At 41.2% G+C, this 22,870-nt stretch overlaps 2 protein-coding genes across 2 annotated transcripts; one reads left to right on the plus strand and one right to left on the minus strand.

Annotated features, from left to right (window-relative positions):
• Nucleotides 1–325: 325 nt before the first annotated feature.
• Nucleotides 326–13,431, plus strand: LOC134539847 (venom serine carboxypeptidase-like). Its single transcript, XM_063382154.1, has 7 exons — nt 326–692; nt 1,286–1,472; nt 3,354–3,500; nt 4,277–4,351; nt 5,693–5,859; nt 11,170–11,316; nt 13,007–13,431. The coding sequence occupies exons 1-7, from the start codon at nt 396–398 to the stop codon at nt 13,376–13,378; spliced, it is 1,392 nt and encodes a 463-aa protein (XP_063238224.1). The 5' UTR covers nt 326–395; the 3' UTR covers nt 13,379–13,431.
• Nucleotides 13,432–13,709: 278 nt separating this feature from the next.
• LOC134539848 (uncharacterized) lies at nt 13,710–18,918 on the minus strand. The gene is made up of 2 exons (XM_063382155.1): nt 18,842–18,918; nt 13,710–16,867 (listed from the first exon to the last, which is right to left on the minus strand). The coding sequence occupies exon 2, from the start codon at nt 16,863–16,865 to the stop codon at nt 16,164–16,166; it is 702 nt and encodes a 233-aa protein (XP_063238225.1). The 5' UTR covers nt 16,866–16,867; nt 18,842–18,918; the 3' UTR covers nt 13,710–16,163.
• Nucleotides 18,919–22,870: the final 3,952 nt, after the last annotated feature.

Below are 22,870 nucleotides of genomic sequence, written 5' to 3' on the forward strand. Positions count from 1 at the left end.
GAACATAGTCAATAACTCTTTTTTGACACCTGTGCTGATGTCAAATCCGCGAGAAAAATAACTTCGCCATCTTCAAGGGCGATTAACAACTGTTGTCTACCGTCGTTCGAGATGGCTGCAGCAAGACATGTCGAAACTTGGGCCCGTCATCAACTACACGGACATGGCTCAGCCCAGAAGCCAAGAAGTAGTAAGTAGTGACTCTGGCCAAAAAGCGTACGATCCAAATTTGAAGTTTGGTAACGTGTTAAAACAATAATTGATATGGGAAATCACTTATCTTTTTATTTTTAGGCAAGATAAGTTTCTTCGTGCAAGTGGAGTGTTTCTTTCGTGGGCATTATCAGAAGAGTGGGGCGAGCAGAGTCCAGATCGCAGCTCAGTGCCGGACGGAGATGACCTCCGGAGCGCTGTGCCTCGTGCTGCTAGCCGCGGGCCAGGCGGCCGCCGGCTACCCGGGGTTCCGCATCAGGCCCGTCTCCTCGGAGGACCCCGAGACGCGCCTGGGGGCCGAGGCGGGCGAGAGGCTGATCCTCACCAGCTACGTGGAGGCGGGGAGGGCGGCGGAGGCCAGGAACCTGTCCAAGGTCACGGGCGGCCCCTTCCCGCCCGACATCCCCAGCTACTCCGGCTTCTTCACGGTCGACAAGAGGCACGGCTCCAACCTCTTCTTCTGGTTCTTCCCCGCCGAGGTGAACCCCACCAGCCCGCCGGCTCGCAAACCACGTGATTAAGTTATAGGTTTTTGTACTGTAATTTTTGTAATGTGTTTTTACATTATTCCTTTATTTATACACTGCATAAGTTACTTCTTCTGATGAAATTTAAATATGTGGGTTATTTATGTATTCTTGACACTGATATCACAGTTAATTAGCAAACAAAAATTGCCCCAATCAATAAGTACTTATTAAAAAATATTCTTTAGAAGGTTATCAGATTGCTTGTCAGTTACATTAAAGTTTTGGTTATTAGTCGCATACAGTTATATCTGTTATGTCTCCTACTAGGTGGAATTCTTAAACAACTTTTTTTTGGTACTAATTTTAGTGACACTATTTGTCATTAGAGAGTATAGCAAATATTAAATTTTATTAATTACATTATATTTTGTGAATGTGAGTGTATAGATCTGAACAGTGAATTACGAAACCAAACAAGTTGGCTCTTTGTATTAATGGATAATTGAGACGTTGTGCGTGAAGAAGCTTGTCTAATGTAGCAGATTCCACAGGAGAGACTGTGTGTAACAGTCCATCTCGGTACAGGGGAGAACTGTTTGCAGAGAGACTACGAGAACGCGCCGGTGCTGGTGTGGCTGCAAGGGGGCCCTGGGGCGTCGTCCCTGTACGGCCTCTTCATGGAGGTGGGGCCGTTCTTCGTGTCGGAGGACGGCGAGTCCTTGATCAGGAACCCCTACTCCTGGCACAAGAACCACTCCATCGTGTTCATCGACAACCCCGTGGGCGCAGGTGCGGGTCTGGCTCACCCTTGCCGTGTTCTTGCATGCTTGCAGTCGAGGGTGTTTGACACCCAACCCCATAAGTAGAGACCTGCAAAATTCGCGGTTTCGATGGCCTTCGGGATAGACTGCACATACCCCTGTACACTCGGGAAAATAACGCAAGTTCATTGGCTGCCGACTTGTAAGTCGTCTCCAGCTGGTTTGTCCGTGATTCGATCCTTCATTGGTTGAGGATTTATAACTGGTTGAGATTCGTCGAGATGAACAGTAAGCCAATAGCTAAATCATCTAAGAGGTATATATATTTGTATTCTAGCCTATCACCGAATGAATCCGCGTTTTTTGCAGGTCTCTACCCATAATCATAGGCACGCGCAGGTTTCTTGGCACCTCCAGCCTCAAAAAATAAGCAGTTTTAAGTGTGTTTCACACGTAATAATTAGAAAGAATAAAACTTAGAAAATAAAAATACAATTGGATTGTTTATCCAAATAAAAAAATTGTGTTGTACAGTAACAATTATACAGAGTTGATTTGACAGTACATTTTTTTATTTTATATTAATACTGTATTTTTGTTTACTTGATTTTGTTTGGGTGTATGTTAAAGCTCGCATTACTTAGATATTACAGCTTTATTAGTGCCTAGTTTAGGTCCATATTGTATAATTCATTTTGTCTAAAGTTTTACTGAAAATCTAACGCGCGTAAATCTGTCTTACGTGCAGTGGTGGATTCATAAGGGGGGGGGGGGGGCGCAGGGGGCGCGCGCCCCCCTCCCCTTGCCCAGGGCAGCCCAGCATCAAGCATGGTTCTTGGCAAGGGGAGGGCGCGCACCCGGCCGCCGATGTTACACAATACACATTCATACACTTACCTTTAACGACTTCATGTCTTGGAAACAGTTTGAATGCAGTTTTATTAATCTTTGCATGGGACTAGAATCTTTAGTTTTTCTGTAGTGCTTTTGACATTTGTATGCTGCACAATTGGCCATTTTAACTACATATAACACACAATTATGCACCAACAACAGCAAATATTCGGGCGAGACGTAAATGAAACGGATAGAGCTTGGAAAAAGATATCTGGCTGCATCCAAGCAACCAAGGTAACTTAACAAGGGAGTGTGTGGAAGAGGTAGACCTGCGCCCCCCCCCCCCCCCCCCCATCTGAGATTTTTCTGTATCTGCCACTGCTTACGTGCTGTGTTTGGTCGAATCCAACACAATGCGTAGATCGATATCTAAAACTTATAGGCCTTATTTTGAATAATTATTTATTTACACCTAGTTTGCAGAGAATGTAAAATTACATACACTCTACACATCAGAAGTATTGCAAATATTAAATTATTAATTTTTTTCAATATTATTAATGAGAGTAAATATCAATTTGTGCAATTTTATATAGAAAAATTCTCTCATTCTTAAAAGAAGGTTTTTATATATTTTAGGTAATTTACAGTGTGTGATACATGCAAAATTTGCTCATATTTTAAAGGGGAAATGGTGGATTGGGGAAGTGTAGGAAGGAAATGGGTTACTGCATAATATGGAACCCCCTATACTAAAATACTGCGTATATCTAGGCCCATCTGGGCCTATGTCCTCAGTCACTAAACATTCAATCAGTGGGGGAAAAAATGGTCGTATATTAAAACAAAATTTGTTAACAAAATTTCTAATTTTTGTACAGGTCTATTATATAGCTGTATAGGCTTGATTTAAAAAAAAAATTAATTTTTTTCGAGGTCAAATTCAATCGTGCCAGACTACTGGTTAAAGCCCTGTATGTAAGCATGTACCGAATCAGACAATGCTGCGACTGTCCTGGAAGTGGTAGAACCTAGCTGTGGTGGATGACGCGGTGACCGGCTGTGTCGACAGGTTTCAGCTACACGGGGGACGAGGCGGGCTACGTGACCACCGAGCAGGAGATAGGGGAGCAACTCCACGCTGCTCTGGTGCAGTTCTTCTCCGTGTTCCCGGAGCTGCAGGAGAACCACTTCTTCATCTGCGGGGAGTCGTACGCCGGTGGGTCCCGTGCTGAAACCCCCGGGGTAGCCTCCTACTCTTCACCGCAGTCACCATGATTCACATACCTGCAGTGGGATTTGGAATGCATGTTCACCACTGTTTAGCACGAGAAAAAAAAGTAGATCGCAGAATAACACCAACATGACAAAAAAGAAGACAGTCCTGGGAAACAAAAGAGATCCTCGCAGTTAAAATGGTAACAAAAAAAATAAAACACAAGACGGTATTTTACGCAGGAAATGCAAAGGTAATATCTTCCATTCTTCTGTCGTGGGTTTGTTTATTCGATCAGGGTTCTTTAAAACATGTCATAAAACATGTCATAAAACATTTGCTCGCTTATCAGAATTATGACACAAGGAAGGGGTTTAAACCAACCCTTCTACTGGATCACTGACCAGCAACATCGCTGAGCACTTATCACTGGCTGTCAATAGGGGAGTATGCACACTGCATGTTGTGTTCAACACGAAGACAGCTTCCACACCAGGCAGCGCAGGAAGAAGCAAGTTTTAATTAAGCCTCTGCACTTTTAGAAACTAAGGTAAATTTGCTGATTTCCAACGAAGAATGGGCTCAAACAAAATACGAGTTCGTATAAGAGTGGCTCTGTCCACACTTGGCTGTGAGGTCCTGGCTGAAGCCACGATTAGTTAAATAGATAATTTAAAATACCTGTTTAACTTAGTCTCTTTTTGCGTGTATTGTACTCTACTGAGTATTTCAAGTGCATTGACATGAGTCCATTAAAGCTATTGTGTGTGTTTCAACAGGTAAATACATCCCAGCTCTGGGCCACACCATCCACATGAAGAACCAGAACGCTAGCTTGAAGATTAATCTAAAAGGTAAAAGTATTTTTTATTGTACTTTTTTTCTAGTCGTACTTACTATATGATTATATTTTTAGAATCATAATTTTTCTCATTCAAACAATATTTTAACTGGAATTTAGTTTCATGCTTACAATGGATCCATTCATTGTATAAATGTCCAAAATAGACTAGACACATATAAATGTCTTAAGATAATATAATATGGATTAGCATTTGATCGTGTGGTTACGTAATAATAAATTAGGATTGGTTTTATATCAACATCAATTTAAATCTTCACACCCATTTACCTGATAAACATATGGCCTATACTATGTAAGTCTACTAAGTGTTGTATTTACCGGTCTATAGAGGTTGAAATAAAGAAATTATTTTAGTACATATAATGCGTAGCCTATATGCATTTTATATTTATAAATTTATGTAAAACTAAAAATTATTTAGGTCAAATTCCAATAGTATTAGTCCTATTAGGCTAAGTAATATAAGTATTAATATAGCCTCGATATTTTTCGTGAATTTATTCCACTCCAGGCTAGACTCAACTTGCCGATTCGTAATCAAACATTTTTAATGTGCTCATTTCTCGATTGCAAGGTCACTTTTTTGTGTGGAATTAACACGCGAATGGGTAAGCACTTGGCTCATGGTCGTCAAGAACACTGTAGTCCAATCATCAACGTGCAACAGATGTTTATGTGCTTCAAGACTTATTTGGTACTCAATCAATTCACGAAATAATCGTGGCTTTAGGTATTGACTTAGCAATGGAGGAAACTACCCTAGTTTGTGCCAAATGCTACTTCCATGGTTACTTACATTCTGACCTGTTGCACACTCACACAAACAGACTTTCTCATTGATATGATGTGTAGAACTGGTAGTTACTGCTCGTGACATTGAATAAACTGTAGGAAACGAAACGGAAGTGTGTGAATGCTATTCCGCGCGAGAACTGGACATTTCCAACACCTCCTTCAGACCGGCTAGGTTAAATTTGTCACTGGAGCGGGTGACTAGGAGACACTAGACACAGAGGTTCTTGAACCGGGGAAAATTATCTTACACGAGTGGAAATGGGCCTAGTGTTAGCACACCGAACTTGCAATTCGAAAGAAATGGGTTGGAATTTTCGGCCGATCCATCATGATTTTCATTTTCCAAAGTTGTCCACAGTCTCGCCAAGCAAATTCTTGGATGTTTTATCTATAGAGATCGTTGCCTCGAATCAGCAGGGACTCGAAGCCGGCTTCTAAGGTTCTCCAGTTACCCATCCAGAGCAGCTGGTAGGACCTGCAGTTGGTTCCAGTGTCTTCCTTGCCGTGCTCGTGTGGACGACCTGGCCTCGTGCAGGTCTGGCGATCGGCGACGGGGCAGTGGACGGCATCAACATGCTGCAGTACAGCGACATCGTCTACCAGTGGGGCCTCGTCGACAACACCACCTGGAGGCAGATGAAGGACCTCGAAGACCAGGCGGTCAAGTACATCCAAGCCGGAGACTACAACCGCGCTCTGGATGTCAGTACAGTGGCAACTCTAGTTCACTGGAGCTGGTGGCTCTGGTTTATAGTCCAAATATAATGCATGAAACAAGGTCATAAATTAATGTGCTTCAACACTTGCTGATGTGTGGCAATCCAGCCAGTGTTTGTGGTTCACCTTGATCGGCCTTTGGTTCTTTTTTGACACTTTCTGCTGATGTATAAATATCCCCTTAAGGTGGATTAGGCCTCACCATCTTACAATTTCAAATAGTTTGATACTGCTTGCAATAAAGATTTCGATAAATTATTTTATTTGACTTGGCATAGGACTTAGCTTTGACTGCTTGTTGAAATAAACACTTGTGAACTGGTATGGTTATCGTGGCAGTTGTAGTCACCCGCGAGAAATAAGTTATTTCCTCGCAGTGCTCACAGGCTGGATCCTGTTAGTAAATATGTGGTCGCAACAAAGCATACAAGGTCTGAGAACTATGATTTGTCTTGACATGCCAAAAGTTGGGATAAATAATTCAAAATTAGAATTATAGCAAAAAAATGAAGGAAAAAACCAAGACGGTGATGCCTACTACCCCAAAACTCAACATTTTGGTCGGGTACACATCGTTTGCCCTACAGGCGTTTGCCCTAAACGTAGGGCAAATGCCTGTAGGGCAAACGACTTTAGGGCAAATGCCGTTTAGTGCAAACGACTGTAGGGCAAACGCCGGCAAGCACTTATGTTTTGGATTAACGAAACCACACCAACTTTTAGGGCAGACGCCTGTAGGGCAAATGCCTTTAGGGCAAACGACAGTCGAAAAACTTATTTTAGGGCAAACGCCTTTAGGGCAAATGCCGGAGCTTGGTCCGAATGGGATTATCAAACATTTTGTGCAAACGCCTTTAGGGCAAATGCCTGTAGGGCAAACGCCTGTAGGGCAAATGCCTTTAGGGCAAACGCCTGTAGGGCAAATGACTTTAGGGTAAACGAAGTTTAGGTTATTTTGGGTAATGTAGGTTCTTTCAATTATGTATCGATTCAAACAGTGTTCTTGTAGTTTATATTTCCTCCGCAGGTGGCAGTACCTAAATAAATGTTTTCCCTCTAAATGCAAAGTTTACAAAACCGTCGCTAGATGGCACTTTTGTAAGCCTATATCGAGGTTTGGTGGGAATTCATGTGGTATGAACTTCCTAGATTCACCAACAGATGCGCTAAGTTCAATGTTATCGAATATTTTTTCTGTAAAATATTTCGGAACATTAGGTGATGTAAGGTCTTCGAACAAAAAAAATCGTATAATAAAAAAACAGTATTGGCGATTTAACAAAAATATCGCTGGGAAAAGGTTCAACTTTTTTTTCCGGGGCTTTGCTTATTTCAATTTCAGCTGTCAGACGCGCATTACGCTATGATTACTTAAAATATTACGAGCATATAGGTAAATAATGCGAATACTAGCTGTTAAACATTTTCTTAATTAGCATAATATTAATAATGCGGTTAAACTCCTACATATTGTTCATACTATTTTATTCTGGAATGTATTCACAACATACAGCTGAAGTACACAATGAAGAAGTATTCCAGTTCGTTTTGTTCTGGGTTTTCCATAATTGGCATTTAGTTTGTAATGTTTGTGCTAGATCATTTTGACGTTCAGTTATAAGAGTTGGCCGATAATAGTCATTGGTTGGCACGATCCTTAAAATAGGCTACATCCGTAATATAATATATATTTAAATATATCCATAATATTTCCATAGTGGATTCCACTTATATTCCCAAAATAAAATAATGAAGATACGGAATGATATTTCTCAATAATAATAATAATAATGTGACTTTAGCCCACCGCACACAGAACTACTTTCCTTGCGGGATTGTATGCATATTTGTTTGTTCCACAATATTCCTTCCTTCTTCCAAAGTGACTTGCAGTGACGCGATGTAATGTTCACACTTACTTAATAGTTCATTTTCAGGAATATCACACCCTTGTACATCAGTAACTAGCCCTGATGAGGATCCATAGTCAACATTTGGTTTAGTCGATTGGAGTTCACGCCGTTTTAGTTTCAACCGACTATCTTCTTGGCAAGCCAGTTTACGCCGAGTTGTGCCGTGTCGAATCTTTTTACGAATGACTTTCTTGATTATTGAACCAGGGCTCCTACCTGACATTTTTTTGAAAGGACTCTTCTCACAAGCTAAACCTTTCTTGAATCTTGTCCTGCCATGTAACATTTACGCTGAAAAGAGCCTCGCTGTGTGTGTAGGTAATTTATTATTTTGCGTCCATTAAATTTGGCAACGAGGCTCGTATAGAATTCTGCCGAATCACTGGTTTTGTTTTCTTTGAGATATCTGTCACAAAAAATATGTCTTATTAAAAACTTAAAAAATTTCGTTTGAACAAGATTGTTTTAGATATGAAGCGTATGTGTGCATAATAGTGTGAAATCATATATCCCATAATTATAAATGAAAAATCCTCGATGGCAGCCAGTCGGAAAGGTAGATTTCGCCGTGCGGCCTAACAATATAAAAAAACTTTCTGAAAAATTCCAGAAGTTTAATAACTATTTAAAATCTTGTGAATATTTCTAGAATATCCAATGTAACAATAAATTGCAAATTATTTGTTGGCTCAACAATATGTATGGGATATAAATCCAATCCAACAATACATTAGACATTCATATTTACCTCAATTAGAAATTCTGAAATTCATAGGATCTAGATCGGAGAAAATATCGTGAAATTTTCTGTAAGTCGCTCTGCGAAATCTACCTAAAAACGATCTCATGAGAAAAAAATATATAGTCACGTACAAACTTAATTTGTGGAGATGAACTGCGCGTGCACAACTAATACTATTTTTGATACATGATTGTTATGCTAACAGTTTTTGTTATGTTTTGCTGTCCTGTAAGCCACCCCGCACGACGCCCAATTGCTGCTTTATATTCTATTATACCCATGGGTATAAAAGTGGGTATATAAATTTCATTAGCAGAAGTGAAGAAAGAATTCATTACTCCATACACACGATACCCAGAGTTCTAACAGAGAAAACAGCCAACATATTTGCCGACCAAGGCAAGCAAGTCGGGTTGGATAAACCTATTGCGTACATTTAACCAAATACTGTGTATGTATGTATGTATGTATATATATATATATATATATATATATATATCGTGCTCACTGTTAAAGTCGTAAGACTGTTTGTGGGCATGTGACAAATATGTTATTAACTAAATAAAATTGCAACGGTTTATTTAGAAAATTATGTAATTCGGTGAATTTTTTTTTAAATATTTATTTTCTAAGCTTCACTTGCAAAAAAATTAGAGAAGTTGATTCAGTGTTTTAAAAACAAGATCATAGCAAATTTGAAACTGAATTGTTTTGAAAAAATATTAACTAAAATTGCACTTTTTTTGCTGATTCATTAGCATCTGAAACAGAGTTATATTTAATGATCTTTCTTTGTGTATTATACTTTTACGTAATTCATTATTGTACAGTCCACGACATATCAACATCGTTCCTAGTTTACACTCATACCTATGACATTCATTCAAATATTGTGGCAATATGGATGATATGATTAAATGCATTTTGAAAAGTTGTACATTTCATTGGCTGTCACACATAAAATCAGTCTTTTATTATACTTCACTTGTTCCCATAACACTTATTAGGGGTTAAGCTATAGATGGTCTGAGCGAATCAGCAAAATATGCACACTCTCGATGGAAGTATTTTCACCGCATTCTACAAACATATTAATAAAACGACAGATCCAGTTGGGCACATGTTATATAAAAATTGAAAATATGCATGAAGGTCTCGGAGGCTATTTTAACAGTAACTTTTTAACGCCGAAAATGATTTTATAAATGCATATGTTTAATCCTCTGCCTTAAATTATTTTAGGGTCATCGTTTTTAGGACGACTTTAAGTGAAAATTTCAGCAGGCAAGGATAATAAAATTTTGTAAGCTCCTTTTGTTAACGCTTGTTTTTATATATAGCAGCAATATTAAATTAAGTCAATTCGTTCGCTAGTTAACCCCCCCCCCCCCCCAACCCACCATGGAAAATATTACATCATCAACCTCTATGTTAAAAAATGATTTAAAAAATACAATCCAGTCACTGAGATTGGCGCAACATCTGTTGTAAGGTTCAATAACAAGCTGCATTCTTAGACTTCAACGTTGGGAAAGCCAACTGTATGTGCTGCCATCTAATTTGTGAATTTTGTACTTTGTACTCATTTGGAGAATGGTTCCAACATTTGTCAACAGGGCCGACACACGTAAGGACATCTATCTTCGAAAAGGTTCGTAGGACAAACGTCTGTAGGGCAAACGACTTTAGGGCAAATGACTTTAGGGCAAACGACTGTAGGGCAAACGCCGGCAAGCATTCATTTTCGGATTATTGAAAATTCGCAAACTTTTAGGGCAAACGCCTGTAGGGCAAACGCCTGTAGGGCAAACGACTGTCGAAAAACTTCTTTTAGGGCAAACGCATTTAGGGCAAATGCCGGAGCTTGGTCCGAATGTGATTATCAAACATTTTGTGCAAACGCCTTTAGGGTAAACGCCTGTAGGACAAACGCCTGTAGGGAAAACGCCTGTAGGGCAAACAACTTTAGGATAAACGCCTTTAGGGCAAACACTTTTAGGGCAAACGCCTGTATGGAATGAGGAATGCGAGAATATGCTTCGAAAATGCGTTTAGGGCAAACGCCTGTAGGGCAAACGACGTACTCCCTTTTGGTCTGAAAATCCTTTCAATCGAGAACTCTCGCTGCAATATGAGTTTTGTGTCCATAATCTTAAAGCTACATTTCATACATATTTTCTGCTGTTTTGTTATATCCGGTAACAATGGCATCCACAATACACACCATCTTTCTGACAATCTTGCATTGCATCCTCTCCAACACACTGATAGAGTAATAAATTTTATTTTATCAAGTCCACGCCAGAGAGCAGATTGTCCTATCCAATCCTACAATACGAATGATCCTTTTTGTTTAAGACTTAGGAATATCATGGGTTGAAAATACAGTTTTGTTTTATCTGTAGTCGCTCCCTAATTAGTCTACTTTCCCAAGAAATTGCCAAATGATCAGTATATAATCCCAGCTACCGATTGTGTAGCTTAATAGGATAAAACCGACTATTCATATGTATTCTAGAACAGAATGTAATATAACACCTGAACTTTTGTTAGAAGTTTATAAGCATTTCAAAGTCTCGGTGTTTTACAAAGACCGAGGAGCACGCAACTGAATCGGTTCTGACCGAGGCGTTGTTTCAGATGGTGAGCGCCGACCTGGGCACGTTCGGGGCGGCGGCCAAGGTGGGGCTGTACAACCTGCTGACGGACAGCGACGAGATCGACAATCACTACGCCAAGCTCCTGGAGAGGGCGAGCGTGCGCGCGGCCATCCACGTGGGCCGCCAGGTAGCTGCACCGTCCCTCCTCCTGGAGCGACCCGGTTCATGCTTAAGGCCAAGGGCGCAACATCTAAATTTCCAAAGGGGGGGAAATATAACTTTTTATAAAGAATCATCGATCCCCCCTATTGAAGCGGGGGGTCCGGGTTCCTCCCCCGGGAAAATTTGTATTTTAAGGTGGAAAATGGTGCTATTTAAGCAGTTTTACTATCTAAAAATTGATTACACAGCACTTACTTTGCCCCCGTTTGCCCCCACATCAAGGTTTCAGAGGGGGGGCAAAATACCCTTCCCCCCCCCCTTGTTGTTGAGCCCCTGCTTAAGGCACAGCCGCGCGACGAGGGAGACGCGACAGCAGACGTCATGGGTGTGTCGATCGTGATTGGCTAGGGAATATTCGCGTCGTCGCCGTCGCGCTACTGTGACTCCAGCATGACTGTTTCCTCACACTGTGTCCACGGACGTGAGCAGGAAACACAGCTCACCCTCTACTGATTGGACTCGTTCTGGACGGCTGCCAGCGAGTAAGGTCACGGGTGTGTCCCGACAAGGTAGGTAGTGCTTGCTCGCTGCCTCGCACAGTGAACGAGGGCTCGAAGTGACTCCGGCAGGTGTACCACCCGTCCAGCGATGTGGCCTACGACAAGCTGCTGGGCGACCAGATGAGGACCGTGTTGTCTCTCATGTTGTGTTGGGACACCGCCCTGAGGGCTCAGGGTGACTCCTGCAGGTGTACCACCCGTCCAGCGACGTGGCCTATGACAAGCTTCTGGGCGACCAGATGAGGACCGTGTTGTCTCTCATGTTGTGTTGGAACACCGCCCTGAGGGCTCGGGGTGACTCCGGCAGGTGTACCACCCGTCCAGCGACGTGGCCTATGACAAGCTGCTGGGCGACCAGATGAGGACCGTGTTGTCTCTCATGTTGTGTTGGAACACCGCCCTGAGGGCTCGGGGTGACTCCGGCAGGTGTACCACCCGTCCAGCGACGTGGCCTATGACAAGCTTCTGGGCGACCAGATGAGGACCGTGTTGTCTCTCATGTTGTGTTGGAACACCGCCCTGAGGGCTCGGGGTGACTCCGGCAGGTGTACCACCCGTCCAGCGACGTGGCCTACGACAAGCTGCTGGGCGACCAGATGAGGACCGTGTTGTCTCTCATGTTGTGTTGTGTTGGAACACCGCCCTGAGGGCTCGGGGTGACTCCGGCAGGTGTACCACCCGTCCAGCGACGTGGCCTATGACAAGCTTCTGGGCGACCAGATGAGGACCGTGTTGTCTCTCATGTTGTGTTGGAACACCGCCCTGAGGGCTCGGGGTGACTCCGGCAGGTGTACCACCCGTCCAGCGACGTGGCCTACGACAAGCTGCTGGGCGACCAGATGAGGACCGTGTTGTCTCTCATGTTGTGTTGTGTTGGAACACCGCCCTGAGGGCTCGGGGTGACTCCGGCAGGTGTACCACCCGTCCAGCGACGTGGCCTATGACAAGCTTCTGGGCGACCAGATGAGGACCGTGTTGTCTCTCATGTTGTGTTGGAACACCGCCCTGAGGGCTCGGGGTGACTCCGGCAGGTGTACCACCCGTCCAGCGACGTGGCCTATGACAAGCTGCTGGGCGACCAGATGAGGACCGTGTTGTCTCTCATGTTGTGTTGTGTTGGAACACCACCCTGAGGGCTCGGGGTGACTCTGGCAGGTGTACCACCCGTCCAGCGACGTGGCCTACGACAAGCTGCAGGGTGACCAGATGAGGACCGTGGTGCCGTGGGTGGAGGAGCTGCTGGACGCCGGGTACCGCGTGGTGTTCTACAACGGTCAGCTGGACATCATCGTGGCGTACCCGCTGACGGTGAGGGTGCTGCAGAGGCTGCAGTTCAATGCTGCTCAGGAGTACAAGACCGCCAGCAGGAAGGCGTGGCTCGTGGACGGCAGGGTGACCGGCTACACCAAGACGGCGGGCAACATGACCGAGGTGCTGGTGCGAGGTGCCGGACACATGGTGCCCAAGGACCAGCCGGCGGCCGGCTTCCATCTCATATACAGCATCACCAGGGGCACTCTGCGGTGAACACCGCACACTGCATCGTGCACTCGAGTCTGAATAAAGTGTTACTTGACTAACTTGTCTTTGTGGTTGTTAGAACCCTGCTGGCCATATATCTACTGTATACCATCCATAGCTGCCAACCTCGAACTATACCAATTAGGTGGTGCCATTTACCAGGAAATACTTATCTAGCCCGATATGAGGTTACTGTTGCCTGATAATTAATTACAATAATTAATGCTAAGCGATCCTATTGGGATGAGCTGTACCTAGCGTTGTAAAGACTTTTGTGAGTACAACAGTCTAATGATTTTATTTCACTGCGTTAATGGGTTACTAAAAAATGCATTAGTAGCGTGTGGAATTTTTGTTATATTAGTAACATTTAAAATACTTTTAATACAATGGAGTACATATGATTAACAACCAAAAAGATTTAGGGCTGATAATTAAAATTCAAGCTAGAAAAATTGCATTTTAATCTAGAAACACCAAAATATTTAAGCCATAATATGAGGATACGAGCTGATAGAGAGAAAGTAAGCGGATCTCCAATGTATCATATTCCAAAAAAAAAAATTCATAAGATATGTAATATAGTTCCTGGGACTTCTTGGCTAGTACAGGAAATATATAAAAAAAAGTTACCTAACAACACAGTCACTGAATGAGCTGAAAAAGAAGGAATAGTAATGTTTGACAGATGACAAGCAAAAATAAAAGATCAATTAAGAAATGTTTTGTATATAAACTATATACTTAAGTAACCCGATGACTTCTTCCTCATTATTTAGACTTTTAATAGTGCGGGGAACTGCCATTAGGGCAGTATTAGACAAAATACTGAAGGAAAAGAAAATACTACAAAAATATATTGCCACTAAGAAAACGTTTTTAGTTGGATAGGCAGGTTGGTATTAGAGCTTACGTCTCCTTGTTCACAATGACGTCATTAGAGACAGATACTTATTTTACAAGCCATGGCCCATTGTCAGGGGGAAGCAGAACAATACACGGGATGAAAGCCACACCCGAACAGTTCCGAAGTTCTCCGAAGTATACCGATCGCTCGTGAATAAACACCCTATTACCAGGATTTATATATTTTACGGTCATAGAGTATTTTAAATAATGTTTACCTAACCTAAACCCATTTCATTCTAGTTATGATATGATATCCCAACCTAACCCACCCTCCTATAAATAAATAAGCATTTCACTTCGGTAAAATTCGGAAAATTTCGGGTTTAGGTTGTCAGTTACATCCCTGTGAATTGTAGACTATCCATCGCCAGGAGTCATTCCAGCATTTCACTGCAGTGATTTCTGGAAAAGGTGAAAACCAAATCTAGAAAGATAGACTATGTTCAAACCTGGATCGTCTTTTAACTGTTTTGTCGCCCTGCTCGGCACAGACAACTAACACAGAATTGGCGTGCCACCATTAAAGACTTTATCTTTTACATTTCTTTTGCAGTCCTCGTGCAGAATGGATCCTACATACAAACTTGGAGTATTGCGATTTCGGATGGACTGATGGCATTTGTTGTTATTTATCACAGTCTTAACTATTACTGATTGTTATAACATATAGGTATAGTCCCTTGCCAGGATACTTTCCCTAGTGTTCAAAAACAGTCTGTATCCCAGGTGAAAACAGCAAATACTTGCGAAACACTTTGTGAAAGAAATAATAACTTGACATGATACACCAGAAAAAATTGTGACAAAGGATTAAAGCTTATGAAGAAAATTTGTGTACTTTTAGGGATTCACATAATCTGAACTAGAGCCGTATATCACACCATAAAATTGATATAAACCATTTAATATATACTACCATAATATCTCATTTTCGGTATAGAGATGATGGGATGACTGGGTTCATGTATGCTCACTAGTATATAGGAGTGTGCCTCTTAATGCAATAGGAGAAAAAATTTTTTTTATCAATGTCATGTATTAAATCTTTTTTGTTATGATATTGTGTGATCAACACAAAAACATTATTCTGGGAACAAGAATTTTCAAAAAGCGACTTAACCTTCAAGAGTATTTCAATGCAGCAAGAAAAACCCGCAGGATGTTGCAAATACGAAAGAAGTACAGTTCAGTTGGAAACAAAGAAATAATTCAGATGTTAAAATCGCTTTTTCAGCATAATTAAATAATAAGGATAGTTGATGGCTATTTATAGATATTAATTTGAATTCTTGTCCAAAAAAAACATACTCTTCCACTACAATATTTAGCACTGTAAGCATCCATGGATGTAAACAAACTCTCATGAACATTGCGAGAACATTCTAGTATATTCTCACTCGATGTGAGACGGGTGGTCAGTGGTAGCTGTTCGGTGGTCGGGGGTCAACTTGCAGGCACACGCACCGAACTGGAGAAATCCCGAAGATTGTGGGAGATTCCGAAGATTTTGTAGAACACTTTGGTCGAAATGGTCAAACACGTGCAACCACCACAGCTACCATAGAGCACGATGGGAGACTCGAGGCTGCTACCACTCTCAACATCAATGCTATCCGGCGGGTAGTTAGGTGTGGCTGCAAGGTGAAATATACAGACACGCACATCCATTTATATATAAATGTGTATATTGACATGTTGAATTTTTTCCAGTTACACAATAACAATCAATAAATGATTAGCTACATCAGTTTATCTGGCATGCCACTCGGCTTCTGCAGTGAAGGCCTGAGACCTCAAGTTCGGCAAGTGTTGTAGTTCGGGCAGAATGTTGCCGAACAGGAGCTGCCGTAGCCAGCCAGATCACCAAAGTTGCTCGGACTAACTAGAGTCCGATAGGTGTGTCCAGAGGTTCTGTCTTGAGGCTGTTGATCACTTCATCCATGATGGCACTGAATTTTTCCCAAAAAAGTTCTATCAGCGGGGGTGGCCGCTGAGGGGGTTCGTCGCTCGCCCACGGGTCCAGTCCGCCGAGGTCGGGCGAGGTCTCCCCCGGGTCTTCAGAGCCGGCGGGGGGAGGGGACGGCTGGCGGATCACCACGTCGACCACGTCGCGGATTCTCCCCCAGAAAGTCTCGATGAGCTGGAATCGCTGGCGAGGGCTGAGCAGGCGTGACCGCAGGGCAGCGGTCAAGTTGACCTTGACCACCGGACCAGTGATGTCGGGAGGGGGCACCGGGTCTGGCCGCAAGTCGTACACGATGCCGGGGGTGTTCTGGGGGCCCGAGTGCGCAGGCGGGTGCGCGGCCAGCGGGTACGGGTGGAACACGTAGGTGTGGTTGTAGTAGTTCAGGTTGTTGAGGTGGGCGGGCGAGGCCGGGTCCGGCAGCTGCGTGCTGGGGAGGTCGGGGTACTGGTCTGCCGGCTCGTCGTAGTCGCCGGGCGAAGTCCAGTCCGGCGGCTGCGGGGCGTACAGGGCGTAGTTCCTGGGGTCGTCCAAGTACATGAGTGCTGGCGCGTGTTGGGGGGTCGTCAGGCCCAGCAGCGCTCCCGTGGCGAGCACCAGGCGCGCGACGGCGGTCTGCATTCCTTGAACAACGACACACCGTGTCATTTATCAGGGCCGGCGCGTCCACACAGGCGAACCAGGCAACCGCCTAGGGCGCCAAGTAGCTGGGGGCGGCGCAGCACGACACACAACAGCTCATATAACATGTTTAACGATTATTGAAACTAGACGAAAATTGATTTCTGTAACAGTTTGGAATACTTATATTGATATAAGTAATTATTTAAAGTCCACGGTGACCTGTTTATGATTTTTAATAAGTAAAAAAAAGTAAAAAAAAAAAACAGGCCTGCTTACATTTGATTGCTGACAAAATCTTAGGATTACGTGATGTATTTTGAGGCAAGAAAATTTTTTTTTTGCGGGTGTCCATACCGGGGGGGGGGGTTAAGGTTTTTCGCCTAGGGCGCCAATTTACCTTGCACCGGCCCTGTCATTAATGTAATATCGCATACATGATGCTGCATGTACAGAACATACACAGCATGCCCCATAACTAAAAAGTCAAGCCGAAAATAAGATGATAGGCCCAGTAAATTATGGTTCCGAAACCGGAAAACAAAAAAATTCTAATAGTGTTGTGTTTTCGAGTTTAAAGCATTTTTTTTTTAAATTTAAATCCTACCTTCCCCCGTAAGGAAATTATTAGATAGTGTGACCATATTTTTTTTGCTACACATTCATAAATAACCCTACTATTTATGACAATTCAAATAAAACCAAACAAGTTATAATGCTAAAGGAGAAAAGTTATTTGGAAGACTTATGTGGCAAAAAAAAATATATTAATCGGTTAAATTTAACTACTCATTCTGTAAAAAAAATACTTTGATAAGTTAGCACGTTATTTTTTAAAAAAATATATAGTTAAAGCAAAAAACTTTGAAAGTTAGCAAAGTGATTTTGTTTACAGAGTGAATAATCAAAGTTACCCGATTAAATGACGTAAATAATTTTTTCCTAAAGTACATCATGCTTTACTTTATTTGGAATTGTTATCAATAGTAGGGTTATTTGTGATTGATTTGCAAATTTTGTTTGTCACATTATCTAATATTTTGGTGCTGGGTGGGGAAATATAACATTCTGAAAAAAAGTTTATAAATAGAAAACTACAATTTTTTTTATTTTTGTTTTATGATTCAGAATTATAACTTACTGGCCTATAAACTGATCTCAGCTTTACGTTGAGTTATGGGACATACTGTAAAATAAGTTTGCATTAATTTACGTTTATTGTAGAATATTTAATTGTGTTCGTTCTCATCATTAACCTACCACCTCGGAATCACCAACTACGAGTCTTCAACACAATACATAATTTCTGGGCATGTACATAATAATTAAGCTTAATAAGTACAACTAAAGACATAAGTAGTATATAAGAGTACGCGTGTCCAATCTCGGTGTCCAGGTTTAACAGCCGAGGAACCAGGCGCCAAGATGGATTGTGATGTCAGGGTCATTATCTTGGATGACCTTGACTTTCAAAAGTCCCCAAAATTGAATCATAAGAACCAAAAATAAAATACTAAAAAATCCCTCAAATGACTCAAAAATTCCCATTTACGAGGGAAGAACTTTTTTTTTAGGGAAATTTTTCCCATTTTTGTCCCCGAATAAGGAGGTGGTTTAATATGTACCCCGAAGCCTCAGTTAGCCGTTGGAACGCACTGGTACTCAGCGGTAAAATAAACACGACACCGTTAAATTAAAAAAAAAAAATAATCCACGAAATTTCTAGTTCCTGCTACTTAAGATTCATAGCTTCTAGTCATCCAGTGTTCAACACTTCACGCGCTGTAATGAGGCAACGATAAATGATACATTTCAAACTGTTCTAAAAGGATTATCAGATGTTTTATTTACAGATTAATATCATGTCACTACATACTCTACATAGGAATGTAATCGCATGAAGTGCGCATTAAGGCTAACACAAGGCATGGTGCGTGTCTGGTGGTGAGCAACGTTACCGAACGACGCAGTCTTACCTTGGCGATGGTTCCGTGGGGTCCTAAGTTAAGGTCTTGTTCTACAGACGACGCCGGACGATGCCAATCTGCCTGTCAGTGCATTTATATTCCTCCTGCGTGTCGTAAACTAAGGAGCGATTCTCTCTGGAGTTGTTTTACGACGGTGTCGACTGTAGAAATTGTCGCGGTTCACACTTATCGCCGGCGCGATTCCGCGTGCGACAACTGAACTGAAACCTTAATTCAAATATCAAGTCAAACTCCGTATGAAACAAGAAACAAAATGCGTGATGTACATCGAAGGCACGTCAATAACTCTCAGTCTTTGTGTTCATTCGAGGGTATCATGTTGCGATAGAGTATTAAACCTCATAATTATTCGTATTTTTTAAAAAAAAAAAAAAAAAAAGGTTTTTACAATAGGATACTTCTGCCATTTTACGATTATCTTTAACTCAATTAAATTTATTTTCTTTTATAGGTGTGTAAGAAATTGATTAAAATTTTTACTAAGGTTTACGTTACACGCATTTTGCCACTGCGAACCAAGAAAAGAATAGTTTTAAAGTTGATATCATCCTTAAAAATTTATCTTCTACCGTGACTGAGACAGCGAACCTAAGGCTAGCGAAATTGGGTAACGTTACATGCAGTGTTTGCCATTATCATGTCTATAGTGCATTTCAGCTAACTTGATAACTTGCTCATCTTTTTCTTCAAAGAAGCGTTAAAATGTGAAATAAATTATCGTAATGTCGTCAGCTGAAACAGATCTAAAACAGGTAGTTTAAGATTAATTCTTGCAGTTGTTTAGAGTTGGTTGGTAGAGAAACAGAAAAAGTTTATTTCCAATTGTTCAGGTTAGCTGGGAGGCATCACATTTGGTATAGTTTATTACAAAACGAGAAAATGTAGCTGTGGAATATATTTTGACATATAACAAAAAATAAACGTAAATATACCAAAACACAAATAAAATGTGAGCGAGTCTTACAGTACCCGCCAGTGTTGTGTGAACATCTAACCTCTGTCACGAGCAAATTCATTTGTTCTAATCTCACAAATAAACTTATATCTAATACGAAACTCGGGCATAGAACACGAAATTTAACGTATAATTATTTAAAATAATGCCGAGCGTAATAAATTTACGCAAATTGTGTTTTCAACTACATCTATGGACGCGAATTACACAAAGTTTCCGCACTCGCCACTAGAATTCGCTGCCGAAGCAGCTACTCGACTACTGAATCATTCGATTTTTAGAACGAAATTTTAAAATACGGAGTGGTTAAAAAAATGTAAACACACTTTAAAGTGTCATAGAAACTCTATTTTCCGTTCTACAAGGTTAAATTCCAGTAAGAAATTGATAGTTCTAAATCCAATTTGAAAAATAAATGTACTTTCTGATGAAAATGCGGTTAATGTTCAAAATGGTGACCTTCACCATCAATTCATTTATGAGTACGAGTCACCGCTGATTCCGTGCATCGCACCAAAGTGTCCTATGAGATTTCTGCGAACGCCGCTTAGATCTCATTCCCAAGTGTGCCTAGGATACGTGGTTTACGTTTGTACACCTCATATTTTACTGTGTGTAAGGTCTGGAGAGCGCGGAAGAAAATCACTTGCCCCCCCCCCCTCCCTCCCTTGCGGGACACTCCAAAGATCTGGTAAATTTTGATACAGGTTTGCTCGTACGTTCCTATGATAGTGCGGCCGGGCGCCATCTTGCTGTAAATAAAACTTGACATTACCTCATAATGAACGAATGGCAGGGAATGAATCAGCAAACATTGGAAGTCATGTTTATCCAGTTGCATTAACTTCAAAGAGGATGTTAAAGTCCCCTTGCAGGTAAAACCACGCCACACTTTTACACCAATCGAATTCACAGGAACATCTTCAGCCCAGTACACGCAATTTTGCCTATTGACAGTTCCATCAAGTTTGAACTGGGCTTCATATGACCAAAATTATTCTTCCCATTAACCCCGTTAACGTCTCACCATCTCCTGAAACCATTAAAAAAAATTCTAAACCAGCCTTGGAATGTACACGCCAAACTTGCCTTTCTTCAGAATGCGTAGCGCAACACTAGCACTTACCCCTGCCTTGAAGGTTTCAGAGGTGAACGCGGAAACAGTTCAGAGCCGCAGTTGAGGATTCACCACTTGCAGCTGTACAGGGTCACCATGATCACCCTTCCTGCACGTCACACAGTGTTCCATGGCTTTCTAACCTCACGTTACAGTTGAAAAGGCTGTATTCAATATTAATATAATCATGTACACAAAATTAATTGTTTAATTTAGTGAAATAATAATGATGAATTTTAATTTATATTGAAAGCAATAAACATACTGAATGGTTTTTTTCTAATTTGTTAATTTTAATTATTTATTAAATAATAAAGTAATATTTTATAATGCTGTTACGTACGAAAGGTAAGTCATTCCACAGTTTGCTGGCTTTGTAAGTAACTGATATTCTGTAAACTGTACGTCTGTGTGCTGGAGCCCTCAAGTTGACGTCTCCATGTGTCCGTGACTAGGTTAGAGGTTTGTAGAGTCTTGAAGTGTGTTAATAAACCTGCAATGCAAACGGCGACTGATGTTCACGATGCACTTGGCTAGTTACCTCCAAATCACCTGACAGCACTAAAACTGCAATTTATGGAGAGACTCGCCGCAGCCGGCAGCACTTGCAAGTGCGGCAGGTTGCATACCCCGCTGCAGCCAGGCGGCGCGCGATGTAACCGTCTGAACCACATGTAAGTCGCAGTTTGCGAGCGCGCTAGTAACAAGGGTGCCTTCCATTCAGCTCCTAGAATAAGGGTTGAAGCATAGTGGAGCCCTTACTTATTGTATTGGTTTTATTTTCATTATTTTAGTGCCAAATAATAGTTTTTCAAAATTTTATGTGAGTTAGATCTATTTGGCTTGTTCGCTAAAGAAAGAAAAAAAAAAAAAGGGGGGGGGTGGGACACAACATGTCGATTTCGATTTCGACAGAAAGTTGAGCTCTATACCTTCATTCATTCACTTATTTACTTCATTCTCACTACAGAAAGTTTTCCCCCTATTTATGTTTTCCCTGTACGAGAAAACAATGTATCCCAGTATCACAGATACATCTGGCAATTAAACAAAAATATGTAAAATACGAAACCTCCAGAATATAAAATATATTAAAATTATAAATAAATTATTATAATCAACATTTAAATATAAATATTATTTTATACTGAAGATTAAGTATATTTTAGTTTTTTATAGATAGTAATTTTTTTAATAATAGCGTGTTTGTTTTACTAACACAGTTTGGCAAATGAATTATTAATAAATTAAAAATAATATAACTATAACATGATAAACTGACCTCTAAAGACCGCATGCCATCGGGACTGTCAGTCTACGTCACCGCCCGCACTACGCCTCATGCAGCTAGCTTGGCGCGTTAATGAAAAAACCGAACATAAACTTTGAACATATATAGTTAATATCACGGTAAATAAAATAGTTATAACAACGCTAATATAATAAATCGTTGTATTATGTACTTAATGAAGGTACTAGAAAGCATTTCGCACAAAATTAGCCTCAGTAATGTAGTACTGGAGTTCGCAAACCAAGCACGTAATCTTCGAACCTATAAAATAAGACGACCCTTAGAAGTACATTATTTGCAACAACAATCTAAGCTACCGTATCAAAGGCAAAGCCAAAGTTGCATGTTTAGAGTACAACCACTTAAGTACTAATTTATGTTTCTAGGTAGTAATAATGAATTAAAAGTTACTGGAATGTTAACCTAAAAAATTCTAAATCATGCTTTTCAACCCATTTCATTTTTATATGAAAATGCATTTAATAAAATATTAATTGTTCAACATTTTTTCTACGTGTACTAAGACAATCTTAAGGATTCGTGTTCTTTGTTCGCTCTTTTGCGTCAACTATTGCAACACAAGAGTTGTTGAAATCTGAAGGTGAAAAAAAGACACGGAATTGATGTGAACAACCTCGTCATTTTTTTTCCCCC

Source organism: Bacillus rossius, chromosome 16 (genome assembly GCF_032445375.1).
Source record: "Bacillus rossius redtenbacheri isolate Brsri chromosome 16, Brsri_v3, whole genome shotgun sequence".
In the NCBI taxonomy this organism is placed as follows: Eukaryota; Metazoa; Arthropoda; class Insecta; order Phasmatodea; family Bacillidae; genus Bacillus; species Bacillus rossius.

Coding starts and splice junctions, on each gene's coding strand:
- LOC134539847 (XM_063382154.1), top strand. CDS start 396: ATGACCTCCGGAGCGCTGTGCCTCGTGCTGCTAGCCGCGGGCCAGGCG. Junction 3,501..4,276: donor CTGCGGGGAGTCGTACGCCG/GTGGGTCCCGTG, acceptor GTGTTTCAACAG/GTAAATACATCCCAGCTCTG. Junction 4,352..5,692: donor CTTGAAGATTAATCTAAAAG/GTAAAAGTATTT, acceptor GGCCTCGTGCAG/GTCTGGCGATCGGCGACGGG.
- LOC134539848 (XM_063382155.1), bottom strand. CDS start 16,865: ATGCAGACCGCCGTCGCGCGCCTGGTGCTCGCCACGGGAGCGCTGCTG.